At 41.1% G+C, this 13,500-nt stretch overlaps 1 protein-coding gene and 1 long non-coding RNA gene across 8 annotated transcripts in view; one reads left to right on the forward strand and one right to left on the reverse strand.

The window, feature by feature from the left end:
- The window catches only part of nbeab (neurobeachin b), a 200,757-nt gene that overhangs the window by 149,605 nt on the left and 37,652 nt on the right, over positions 1-13,500 (forward strand). For all 7 annotated transcript variants that reach the window (XM_005455018.4, XM_025898038.1, XM_019367747.2 and 4 more), the window contains 4 exons: positions 8,708-8,825; positions 8,918-9,020; positions 9,726-9,841; positions 13,162-13,274. In XM_005455018.4, the coding sequence (XP_005455075.1) occupies positions 8,708-8,825; positions 8,918-9,020; positions 9,726-9,841; positions 13,162-13,274 (450 nt within the window). The remainder of the gene's footprint in view (positions 1-8,707; positions 8,826-8,917; positions 9,021-9,725; positions 9,842-13,161; positions 13,275-13,500) is intronic.
- LOC102077567 (uncharacterized) lies at positions 828-3,606 on the reverse strand. The gene is made up of 2 exons (XR_266565.4): positions 3,056-3,606; positions 828-2,942 (listed from the first exon to the last, which is right to left on the reverse strand). It is a non-coding gene; the product is annotated as an uncharacterized LOC102077567 (long non-coding RNA).

The raw sequence follows: 13,500 nt of genomic DNA on the forward strand, positions 1-13,500 counted from the left end.
CGAGGGGTCCTGTGCCCTGGTGAGTCATTGAAGCTGTTTGTGGAGCGCAGATGATATTTTCCATAATTGTGAAGCCTAGATTGTCGGATAATCTGACACTGTGGTTACAGTGGTTTCTCAGGTGGTACCAATTACCTGATCTCTCACACATCTGCTTCTCCTTCTCACGTGCTGCGCTCCTGCTGTTTCATTTACCTTGAAATGTAAGAAGATTTATTTTTTCTGTATAATAGCCTGTTTATAAGAAGTGAATATTTTCCCTGATTAAAAATCTTTGAGTCAAATCTAAACGGCTCTTGAACAAGTTGTTACTATTTTCAGGTTGAGTTTCATACTTGGAAAGCTGGAACCTTCTTGAAAACTTGAATTTGAGTGAAGATGAAGAAAAGCTATATGGGTCTTTAGTTGGGACTTAGTTGATCTTTAATCCCCCCCTCCCTCCCGAGAGAGAAAGTGGGCAGGAGGGCCCTAAAAGTGGACTTGTCCAGCCTTTGTGGGTTTGTTCACATGCTGCTGTGCTTTGAGTGTCTGACAGCCGTTTAACTCCACACGACCTGTTTCTCAAGTGCCATCGTTCGGTTGCTCTTGAATCCTTTTAGGAGCCATAATTACAATTCATGCACTCCCTGTGCTTCTTTGAAGAGGCATTCAGAGAGCAAAGCAGGGTGCAGAAAGCCTGAGAGAAACCCAGCAGTAGCAGCTCTTCTCCAGTGTGAAAACACTGAAACTATCAGCAAAAATGCTTACACCGCTATCTGAAGCTACAGGATGAATTTGTATAATATGCAGATTTGTAAAGTAACAAATAACTGGGTAAAACAAGGGTGAACGGTGTAAAATGTTTATAGAAGTAGATTTTCTCCTGCTAAGAAATGGTAAGCAGCAAGTCTAAAATATACATTTCACAGGACAAATTTCATCAAATTGCCATTCTTTCAAGTATGCAAACAACTTGTGAATTGTGGTACAAGTGAAGTGAAGCACATTCAATGACTTTCAAAGGGAAAGAGAAGAAAGGGTAAGCTTAATGCCTAATAGGTGCTTTAGTAATTTCTGAGTTTTCATAGCTTAATCCGTTCTGAAAAGCTCAGGAGAAGAAAGGCTGCAAATGGCCCTCAGCATTAATTTGATGTGACTTCTGTACAATAAGGGCTGTGGATCCCAGAAGCCCATTTTCAAGCTTACCTTCTTTCATCATCCTCAGCCTTTGGAACTTTTACCTAAATGTTTCATGAAACTAAGGCTGTAAGCCTCTTTGGTATTCTGTCTTTATAACGCATGGTTTAAGACTATTATTACACCGTGTTCAAGGCAGAGGAACACATACAAACACTGAAGCTGCCTCTCTATTGTGTGGAATTCAAATTGATTTGGTACAATTGAGAGAGCATTTGTATTAAAACACACATATCGTATGGCTCATTTCCCCTCTTTCTTTGTGGATTTTTACAAATGCAAATGAGTTGGTTCCCCATCATTCTTTGTACAATTAAGTATGCTTTTTGGTTCTCTGAGTATTATTTCCAGATCAAATAATGTGTCTTTTATTTCCTTTTAGATTTCAAAACACAGTTTCCCTAGGAAGACGTTTGAACACATAGCTAAACCTCACAGTGCCTCATTACTCTCGTTTCGTCCTGATATTTTTCGGAAATTAAAAGTCAAAATCACAAAATTCAAAGTTACATTTTCCTGTTGTTGTCTGCTTTTTGATGCCATTCTTAGTAACTCCAACCCCTTCTGTTTCTCATGAACTATGGTACCTCTCTGAGATTCTTTTTTTTTTTTTCCATACAAAGAGTCAAAGCTGGAGGAGAAAGATTTGGTTTGTTATCAAAGAACCTTGTGATGATGTGCCCCAGGAAAGTGCAGTCTGCATCTCACAGTTTCTATGCTGTGGATGCTTTGTAGCAGTCTCGCCCATTATAAAAATAACATCAGTTAAATTGATACATGTTCAAAGCTTAGTTAAAAAATCTGCTTTATTTTCTTGAGATTCTTTTGTTTACGCAGAATTGAGGAAAGCCAGCAAGGGACACACTGGGTGGGTCAATGACCCTGGAGAAAACAGCTTGCATTAATATGGTCTAATCCAGTGTAATTAGTCAAATTACAGCACGCCAAGCAGCTTGTCAGGGGCTGTCGGCTTTGGCAGGCACACGAGATGGCGTGGAGTCCCGCTGGACAGCAGAGGGACCTCAAAAGCTCTGCGAAGCTGCCCTACTGCACTTACTTTTACTAATTTTACCTCATTTTCCTTTTCACCCCGTCATTTTTTTTTCTACTCTTGACAAAAAATGGAAAGAGCTCTTCAGTCAGGCTACAATGTTTTCACCTTTTCCTGTGTTGTCTCCCACACCCCCAGGCTGCTAGCTTGGCTTACTGCCTGCCTGCTAAGGTGGATCAAAATGATAGGAGGATTCACAGCACAGGCTACAGAAAGTCAGAGTAATTATATCAGCGCTGCACTCCTCCTACGTGATTTTATGAGGGAGTCAGCTGCACGCTAACTAGTGCTGCTAAGAACCATGGACACGGTTAAGACACTTCCTCGTGTTGAAGGATTAGCATTGGTAAAAAGATTTAAACTATATAATTACATGAGGATAAAGTACAAATTATCTAGTGCACTCAACAGCCAGATTATCATCCCTTGCAAGCCCTGTTCAGCCCCAAGGGGTGAGCCTGGATGACAAAGGCCCTCATTAGCATAAATTTACAAGCCCTCTCGTTCAGAGAAGCCGATAAGAACCTGTTCCACCTTTGCTTTGGCCCTGAATGGCTTGTTGTGCTTTTGGCAATGACAGATAAGTCAGGGTAATTCCACTTTATGGCTGAAAAAATGATGCTCCAGATTCTGGCTGCATCCCGAAGGTGTCACCCGCGATAATCCTCAAACAGCGTCCGGCAGAAAGGGGGCTGTGTGTTTTCCAGATGATATACTGCGAATGACAGAAAGAATTATATGAAGGAGGACGAATCTGTAACATATTATTAAGCAATTCCCTGTGAATAAGGGGGATAAAAGGATAATGGATGAGGGTGTCATTATTACCTTGGTGCCAAGGGAAGCGCCAAAGCAAAGGTAGAAAGACAAGATTAATTGAGGACGAGTGAGGCGCTCATTGCTCATCAGGCCCTCTCGTCTAACCACTTGCTCTTTCTGTCCCTCTTCTCCTCTGTCTCTGCCTCTCCATCCTTGTCTTATTCCTTTCTTTTTCTCTGTCTTGCTCTGAGCCCCTATTCCTCCCACACATAACAAAAAAAAGAAAGAAAGGAAGGAAAAAAAGAGGAAAAGAAAAGTAGAATTTAAAGCGATCAGCTTGGCAGTCTCAGTGGCAGCCAGATGAAGCTGGTACCCAGGCCAGGAAGATTTCAGTCATCTTAAGGCTGACAAGTCCCTGAAAACGTCCCATTAGGAAAAGCTTGCTGAAAAGACCCAACACCAAATGACTGCATCCCTTCTCTCAAGCTCCTTAGTGAAAGCGTCCCCAAAGCTTTTTATCTGGATGATGTGCTGACTAAGTATGTTTGTGGATGTGGCTATGGGTGGCTCACCATTTGACCGTGTTCATTTTCCATATGAAGCTTTAAATGTTGTATTCTATCATTTGCTTGCTCACAAACAAACACAGGAAATTATATGTTTTGCTCATAAATTATAATCATGTAGGCAGTAAACATATTTCATAGAAAATTCTTAAGCACTCTAGTAACACTTGTACAAAGATAACTCATGTTAGCTTAAATGCTAAATTACAGCTTGATCTGCTTTTTGAAAGAAATGGGAAGTCTGTCCTTTGATTTCCAAAGAGTGCAAGCATTTTGTTCTCAAACTTGCTCACTCCTACACATGTTCCAAACTTTTGATAGACTCCTAACAAACTGAATCCTGATATAAAATGAAATTAGACAATAAGGATATGATCCACGTAAAACTGTGATTTTTATCAGGAATTGCATTCATTTTATCAATTTTTTTTAATATTGTATTCCCACTTTGTATTTTGGATAAAAGTAGCAAACGTGTAAACATGGCATCACCATCAGGTTTCAATCACAAGGCATCCAACTAGATCTAAAATCTACAAAAACATGACTATATGTGAATGTATATGTAATTTAAAGAGGGCTCATACCACACTTTAGATGGATTTCTTTCTTATAACCGCCAAACCTTCTGGCGGCTTGATGCCAGACTTTGTATCACTGCTGCAGAGAACCACAAGCCTAAGTTACTCTTTGTGTTTTTTTTTTCTTTACCCATTGGATTTCTTGGGGCTTTATGTTTCCACATAGGCTGAGCTTTTACTCTTTAAGACACGATTGCATACTGCACCAGGGGCTCCTCCCACCTGTCCTACCATGGCAGTGTTGAAGACAGCGCTGCAGGGTCTGCTAATCTGCGTGAAATACTATCTCTGACATGAATGTTATTGACAAACTTGGCTGGACATTTTGGGCAGTGAACTGCCAGCATATTTAATGCATATTCATCTCCTTTATCCCACTGGTCTTGCCAGAGCACCAGAGCTGTGTCATCTTGCCACACTCCAGCTACCACCCAAATGTATAGTGACACTGATTATGCAAATCTGTATCTTGTTTTCTCCCAATACCTGCATTAGAAGCCTGCTACTTTATTGAAGTTGAGATACGGGTCTGTCGGAGAGGAACTAGTGGATTTTTTTTCTCTCCTTCTCTCTCTTTTTTTTTTTTTAATAATCTGGGGGAATCTTTTACATTTTTGTATTTCTACACTTCATAACAGTTGTCACATTAAGGACAGATCAGATAAAAACAAGCTTTGATGCTCAGGCATACATTATGAATCTTTGCAGGATGTAAAAGGGATTAAAGTTAAAATAAAAATGTGGAGTTTTGCTTTGGCTTTGCAAACTTAAATATGCCAGCGTTAGTTTCATTTCACAGTGTATGCACTGCTTAGTGTGTAGAAAGAAAAAAACTGTCAAAGTTGGGGCTATTTTTTGTGCATATGGTTTTATTCAGGAAATATTTTAAATTAAAAACTATTTTGTGTATTCATAGAAACTACTTTCTGCTGATCACAAAGCAACTGTCTGTGATAATGTGTTTTGTGGCTTTTGCATTTTTCGAGTCATTTTTGTTGTTTTGGGTTGGAGGGAAATCTCAGGGGGGGATATTTTGCCATCTAAGCAAGTATGGGAAACATATGTACATGCTAGCTATAACAAAGTCTGTGCAAGGCTTGCTTTTCTTTTTCACTTTTCTTTTTCCTTTTTAATTTAGATATAGATTAGTGGAAGAGTTGGGTAATTTTTATAAACATTATTTAGTTTTTATTGATTTATTTCTTTTTTTGCCCAGTCTTCCATGTTGTCTTAGGCTGGCAATGCTCTTCCACTTAACTCAGAGTTGTTCTCTGCTCTCCCTGTTACTAGGCTTCATGCTTTCTCTGTGCCTTCTCTGGCTTCTCAACCTCTTCACAGATTTGGCCCATATTGCCTGGGGTCAGCCATTGAATACAGTATATGCAGTGTGTGCTGATCCTCCAAATTGCCATGTGTGAAATCCATCCCACTTGCTCCTCGGGGAGTAGTCATATCACTCAAAATGAAACTGCCTCTCGTATCCTCCCCTTATTCTTCCACTTCACTGTTCTCTATGGCCGCCTGGGACCATGCAGTTGTGAGGCTTTATAGTGGAAGCCTATTAGACAAATCTGAGAAGAATGCAGCAGAGGTGCTGTGATACCAGGTTGTCAGTATGCTCCACAGTCTCATATAAATATATCAGTCATGCTGGCTTGGAGGTCTCACTGAATTATAATATTTTCCTATTTCGGTGTAAATGGAGTGGAGGGGGTGTAGATTGTTCCGTATGGGAGAAAATTGCATCAGGTTTTAAAGAAAATGCTTCGTTAGATTTATTAATAACATCTGTCATTGTGTCTCAGTCAATGTGGGGGTAAAGCTATTCGGAAGTCAAATATGATTAGAATCTATTTCCATGCATGGAGTGGCTTCTTGTCGCTTATAAACATGATGTGCTCCGTGTGAGCATCTGCACATTATTATATATGAGTTTCAGCCTAAACACTGGTGTCACCTGTGCCTCTCCTCATCTCATCTGTCAAAATATTTTCTTTTTTTCTCCTATGATGTTCTGCGTGCAGAACGCAGCCTGCCCTCTGTCACATCAGGGAAACCAGAGAGAAGGAATAACGTAAAAAGAGCAAGAGTTGTTAAATTGCATTATGGTTATTATACAGCAGAGGGATATTTGCTGCAGCTGGTAAAGCAGCGCATGCGCCTGTGCCTCCTAATGAGCCTGCATGGAGGGACCTGTGTGGAAACAAAAGGCTGCGCTTGTCGGCCACACCAGACCCCTTCACCCACCCTCTCACCGCTCCCCCAGCCCTGAGCGTGACAGACCAAGAGCAGAGCGCCGGTCCCTTCCTGGTGGCGTGATTAGATTGGGGCCGAAGTCTCCAGCTGGCAGGCCTGTCTGTGACTGGAGGCGGCCGTCCCCAGCGCTTGTCACTGGCTGACACCTCTGACAGGCAGGGGACAGCTTCAGCAGACAGGTTCATTAAATGGCATTTTTTACAGCTGGGCCTCCAAAAATGAGGGCTGGGCTTTGTCAAATCCCCAAGTCTACAGGGGCCCCTGCGTGTTGGTTTAGACCAAAGCTTTGTTGTTATGACAAATTTTTTGATCTGGGCCGTTTGAAATCGGCTCTTTTTTTCTCCTCTTTAGCCTCTCTTTTGTTGACAGCTGGCCCTTTGCCCTGTACTTTGTCATGGCAGCAAAATGTTTGCGTTAGCTGGTTAACCAAAAACAGCCCGCACTAAAATATTTCATTGAGAACCTATTTTGAGACCGAATATTACAGCTGTTTATATATGTTTCAATACTTAGGAGCCTGCACTATGTTTTATTGCTTCCATGGCTGTTATAGTTACAGTATTATTTTATAAGGCATGATATGAAGATGGAGAATTCACGAGCTACTGGTAAATTAAAACAATAAATTACTTTAATGAATAAAGACTGTACTAAAACTGACAAATCATTCAGAGGCTCTAGACATATGAATAACTTAATTCGTATTCACATAACACCTCACTAGTCTTTTGATGGAGTAAGCTGTTGTAGTCTCCCCATGATGCTTATCTGTATGACTTGCCTTTCAGCATTGCACTCAGAAGACTGCTTCCACAACATCTGGCTACAGAGTGGGAGGGGGCATAAAAGATACCCTTCTTCCCAGTGAGCTGCTGCTGGCCTCCAGCTCCTAGTTGTCCTTCCATCGCACCTCCCTTCTTTTCTATCCCCCTCCAGTCAGCACGCTGCCTCCTCAGGGCCGTGCTGTCTCTATGACAACTGTTTGAGTTGGGGGTTGCAGAGGTGTCAAGCAGGGGCATTACTGGTAGGAGAACACCAGAGATGCTGGGCTGCACATCCAGCATCTCCACCTAATCCAATTTTAATTGAGCTCAAGAGATTTTGGATGTGGCACGGAGGTCGGGCATGAGCTATTCCAGGGAGAAATTAAGGGAGCTCGGCTTGTGCTGCACTCTTCCAGCCTGTCACTATTTTAAATGAGCATTAGCATCAGACCTAACCCAGCTCACTCTGATTCTCTCCATCTCTACCCCCACCACCGTGACCACACACACGTGCCCGCACACACACACACACACACACACACACACACACACACACACACACACATACACTGTAGGGCCTCACCCCCTTACTGCCCTGTTAAATCTTTATTCTCTCCCACACACGCACTCTCTGAACTGAACCTATGTGTGATTATAACCTGGGGAGTTGATGAGGTTGCTCCCTGGCTCATACTGTTAGACAAAATTGTTCAGTCAGGGGGAAGTGAGATGGAAGGAGGGAGAAAGGTGTGTGAGGGGACCATTCTCACCTGTCAGAACAACTGTCTTGTCTTTCTGTGTGTGGACCCGCAGCCCCCGGTGGTGCTGCATACACTAATGATTCTTTGTCTGCTCTCTCTCTTTTTCCTGGCATGATGATTTTTATTGATTATGTATATCCCACTGACCCAGGGGGCTATTTCTTTGACCGCTTGCCTTTCCATCAATGACTCTTTTAAACTAACTCAAAAATTGTGAAACTTTCAACACAATCTGTACACAGCTTCATGTTTTGTAGCAATTGCGCCATGAAATGTGTTATACAGTCTCAGTAATTCTTAGTTACAAGTTGAAAAAGGGAATGAAAGAACTGATACTGGTGCGATATTGCGGCCTCTCCTTTGCCTTGGTTTGGTGAAGCTCCGAGTCCCAATTACATCAGGGTGCTCTGACCCTGTTATACCTGCCTGCAAGCCTAGTTAAGCATTTCTCTTAGCAGCCTAATGGGTAGAGGGATTAGTTTGCAAGTAGCAGGCAAAGGTTTTCTGTCTCAATAACTGTATTTGTGGTGCTCATGAAAACCGGTTTCCACTAAAAATACCCCCCAATACAAAACAGTATCTACAATAATGTTTTACTCAGGTTTGTTTTCCTGTCTGTGCTCTGTTACAGTCTCCTCACAGCTTTGACACCTTTCATCATATCTGCAACACACTACATTCCTGATCTTTCATTGTAGTCTTGGTAGTCTTTTTCACTCTGCACATTATCTTTTGTTTTATACATCTACCATAATCACAGGACATTTTTTCTCTTCTCTTGTTCACCTTTTAGCTCTTACCATACACTGAGGGCTTGCATGGGAAGTGGATGTTCAGTGAAATTCGCGCAGTCTTCACTAGACGATATCTCCTGCAGAACACAGCGCTGGAGGTCTTTATGGCCAACAGAAGTAAATGCAGTAACAATTTAGAGAATTTAAAATTGAAGTGCTTATTTCCCATATTTTTTAATATAATAAGTGTTATCTTTTACTCTTTGCAGCATCAGTCATGTTTAACTTTCCTGACCAAGCCACAGTAAAGAAAGTCGTTTACAGTCTCCCTCGGGTAGGTGTGGGTACCAGCTATGGACTTCCACAAGCCAGGTAAGTTGAAATAAAACAATCAAAACGCCGTTAAATGTTTAGAATTATATTTTTATATTTATATTTTATGGCCTTGTTACCTCATCTGTGCTGGGTGTTGAAGAGTCTGTGCAGTACTGGCCTGCAGTAGAGTCATTTGAAGTCCCATTGCTCCAGTCATTGAAGTGGATGTGCACTGACCCTGACTGAGCTGACCTAATTCTCTGACAGAAGACTCTATACAAGAGGATTGCAGCCAGGCCAATGACCACAGGAAAAAAGATTCCCTTTAGACTCCAATGGTGCTAATAGGCCTTTTATTTGCTGCCGCAAAACTGGCAACTTATATGATATTTTGTGGATGTCAAGAAAGGCATCCTGTATTGTAGTTCAGCTTGAATAATTGTGTGATTTAGGGATTTTTAATTACCAACTCTCATTCATTTAATGTGCTAGAATAAAAGATATACAGCTATGAATACCATTTTGTTATACATCCTTCATCTCAGTGTGTTAATTCTAAAACTGAGTAGTAGTGTTAAAACCTGTGACTGGCTTTTAATGTCATAATGTCACAGTTTGCAGCCAATCCTTTGAATTGAGTTCCATATACAGGTTTTATGTTTATGGTTTTTTGTTATTTTGCCTTCAAATTTTTTAACAAAATCCAGTTTTACTAACACTAATCCTGTGGATATTGAGTTATTGTTTAAATGCTTTTTCCAGACGCATCTCCCTGGCCACTCCTCGTCAGCTTTTCAAATCCTCCAACATGACCCAGCGCTGGCAGAGGAGAGAAATCTCCAACTTTGAGTACCTCATGTTTCTCAACACTATAGCAGGTAATGTTGTATGTATTGAATTTCTAATGTTGTGCAACTATGAGATTTCTTTGCTTAAATTGAAAGTAGCAGAAGGTATGGTAATAATATATTCTCTTTTTCTCAGCCATCAGTTAAACAGACAGATTCTGACTTGTTTTCTTCCTTATCCGGGCAAAATTTCCAACCGGTGAAATCGTTGAGTTTTAATCTATTATATATGTGAAACTTTGCCCATTAGAGTCTTATGGCTTTAAGGTTTGCTATCACGATCAATAAACTTTATGTGTCAGTGGTGCTGGAAGCTACTATCAGTAGCCTCAGTTATGTCGTATTTGTTTAAGAATCCATGGTAGTCTTAAGAGGTGCTCAACATTGTAAACTTCACTGCTCATGGGAGTATGCTGTTTGAAGCAAAGAGCAGGCGCAGCAGATTTTGCCAGATAATTAGTGCCTGGCTTTGTGAGAGCGTGCACACGTGTGTCTGCGGAGCTGAAAGGTTCTGTTGTCGACTCTCTGATCTGAACTGCAACTAACAGGGAAGGCAAGAGCGACTGCACGCTATTCTGCTCAGAAAGGTGTCATCCTCTCTCTCGCTGCATATTCATGCATATTTATATTTAGCTTGTGCTCGACTTCGATACATTATTGTCAGCTAATTAGATGTAAGGCAGACAGAAAAACATGCCCAAAATTCATTAAAAATCCCTGGTAATGACCTGGGCTGCCAGGGATGTCAGAATAGTGTGGAACGGTAGACAGGCGGGGGGTGAAATGCTGGGAAGAGGTGCGAACGGGAAGTGGTCTTCTAATTAAACACTATTCCACTGTTATTAACATCCTGCCACCCCAGCTCAGGCCTCAGCGCAAGTAGGTCTAACCACACCAATGCCCAACTCATCCTCCACACTCAGCCTGCTGCTTCCTTTTGAGTGTATGGCATTAACCTGGATAATTATGTTCTCTAGATTCCCCCAGACCCTGGTTACTCTGCAGAAGCCTTCTGCATGAGTGCCTGTCAGACATTTTCACTTGCTCGGCTAGTTTTAGATTTTCTAAGGCCAACCTGCTGCAGAATCGTAACTGATTGACTGGTTGAAGTTGATAATATTTTATAGTTAATCATTATAAACCTGGGAACAATCTAATTAAACCTAGATGTAGCGAAACAGCCTTTATTATTCTTTCCTTATTATTCTCATTTGTTCTTTATTTGAAAAGTTGACTTTAGTAAATGTGTTTTCTATTGCATGATAGTGATAATGTCATTCTAAAGAAGCAGGGTGCATATGCAAAGATTCAATATCATACCTTGAGTTTAGCATTTTGGTCATTCTGTCTTGCACTGAACATAACAAGCTGGATAGTTAACAGGCAGTGATAACAGCTTGGTTGAAAACAGGAAAAAGAAATAGTAGTGGGCTCTCTAGTGTCTTTTAGCGCAAACTTACCCTTGACACTCACTTAGTACTTACAGTAGCTAAATTATAGTAGCACAGTAGCCTTAAATTACACAGGACTTTAGGTGTTAATACAATTTATTAGGTGATTTATATAAAACCCAACCTCTAGAATAGAGTCATGTGAAAACCAATGTACATTAAGGTTTGGGGGCATTTATTTATGCACAGCTTTCTTAAGGACCTGTCACAGCATTTCAATAGGGTTAAAGTCTGGACTTTCACTGGGTCGTTGCAGCACCTTGATGGTTTTCTTTTTCCGCACTTCTGTTGTAGATTTGCTGCTGTGCTTGGGATCATTGTCCTGTTCTATGACCCAGTTTTTGACCAAGCTTTAGCTGTCAAACAGATGGACTCACATTTGAATCTATAATATTTTGGTACACGGAGGAGTTCATTGTCCACTGAATGACTGCAAGGTGCCTGGGTCCTGCGGTTGAAAAACAAGCCCAAATCATAACCCCTTCACCAACATGCTGACAGTTGGTATGAGATGTTTGTGCAAGCATGCTGTGTTTATTTTTTGCCAAACATAGCACTGTCCATTATGACCAAACATACTTACTTTGGTCTGGTCTGTCCAAGGACAATGTTCCAGAAGTCTTGTAGTTTTTTTATATGCAACCTAGCCATGCTGCCATGTTTTGGGGTTTTTGTTTTGTTTTTTTAGAGAGAAGTGGCTTTCTTCTGGTGGTTTTTCAAAAAAACCCAAAACATACTAATTCCATCTTTTTCTAATTGTACTGACATGAACAGTAAGATTTAACATGTTATCTGAGGTCTATGAGTCTGAAATAAACTCAGTTAATTCCTGTGGAAGCAGTATGGGGTGTACTTAGTTTTTCATACATTGGTTCTGAATTTGGGCTGCATGTTTATTCACTAAATAATGACATTGTAATATGTCATGTGTAGTAGTGTCTTGAAAGGGAAAATAGCTGTAGAGATCAAAACTGTCTGCTCATTTCTGCTGGTTGGTTATTTTTCAGTCCTGGAATTGTTGCTTCTTTAGTATAGAATGTTTAACTAAAGAAGCTGGAAAATAGTTTGTATTCAATCACTGGATGTTGGTAGGAAACGTCTTTGTTTGTTTTAATCATATAAAGATAGGATATCCTAGGATACCATGGTCTGACACCTTAGAATCTCTTTTGTGCCCTTTTACACATTCAGTTTCATTTTTCCTGGAAAAGAAGTTGTTACATTTTAACTGTCAGTTTACTTTGAGCCAAAGTTTTCAGCATGATTTATCACCAGCAGTAAAAATTCTAGCAAAAAGCAGCCCCATCCCAGTCCTGGATTACAACTGGCCACCACCTGACCTTGCAGCTGTATCAATGTCATCTTCAAAGGAAAAGTCGAGCGTTATTGACAACATGGTACATGCTCTTGGCTTTTCCAGGTTTCCAAGTTTTCCAAGTTTTATCATCTGAAAATCATATTTTCCTTTGAGAACATCTGGCCAATCAGCAATCAGATTTGCTGTGAGATTTCAGGCGTTGGAAGTCATGTCCCCCAGAAGAATGTATACCTCTGCAATTACATTTTCTCCTAACTACTTGAAAATGCTTATGTTCTCCATATACTTAAAGACAGGCCTCCTGCAGTTCCCACAGTCTATTAACAAAGGAGACACAGCAGGCAGAGTCATGGGAAATGCAGAATCATTCTCACATTTTCTACCATTAGTGTATGTGTTTTCTTGGCAGACTCTCTGTGAAGTGTGGAAGGAAGTCCGTCTGATTGGGGGCTTGTTGGAATGTTGCATGTTGATCCCCTAAAGTAACTGAAGCCTCAAGTGTACGCTGCCCTGCTTTCAACCCCTCTGTTCGCCTCCAGCCCATCATCACTCACAGTTTTCTGTCTCCTCTGTGTGTTTAGGGAGGACATACAATGATCTGAACCAGTACCCAGTGTTTCCCTGGGTCCTCACCAACTATGACTCGGAGGAGCTGGACTTGACCCTGCCAGCGAACTTCAGAGACCTCTCAAAGGTACAGGGGCCTCTCGGCTGTTCACCTTAAATGATGGAAAAAAGAGGGGCAAGAAGGGGCAGCTGGATCTAATGGCAGGGGATTTTCTTATTAGGAGTCAGATTGTAAAACAATATGGTATTTACTGGCAAAGGAATCATGTGCTGTCTCTGCACTGAAGTGGAAAATGCTGATTGTAGCATCCTGAAATGCACTCAACAACTTTATACAAGTTTACTCCCTTTTG

The sequence above is a fragment of the Oreochromis niloticus genome, linkage group LG14 (assembly GCF_001858045.2).
Source record: "Oreochromis niloticus isolate F11D_XX linkage group LG14, O_niloticus_UMD_NMBU, whole genome shotgun sequence".
Classification (NCBI taxonomy): Eukaryota; Metazoa; Chordata; class Actinopteri; order Cichliformes; family Cichlidae; genus Oreochromis; species Oreochromis niloticus.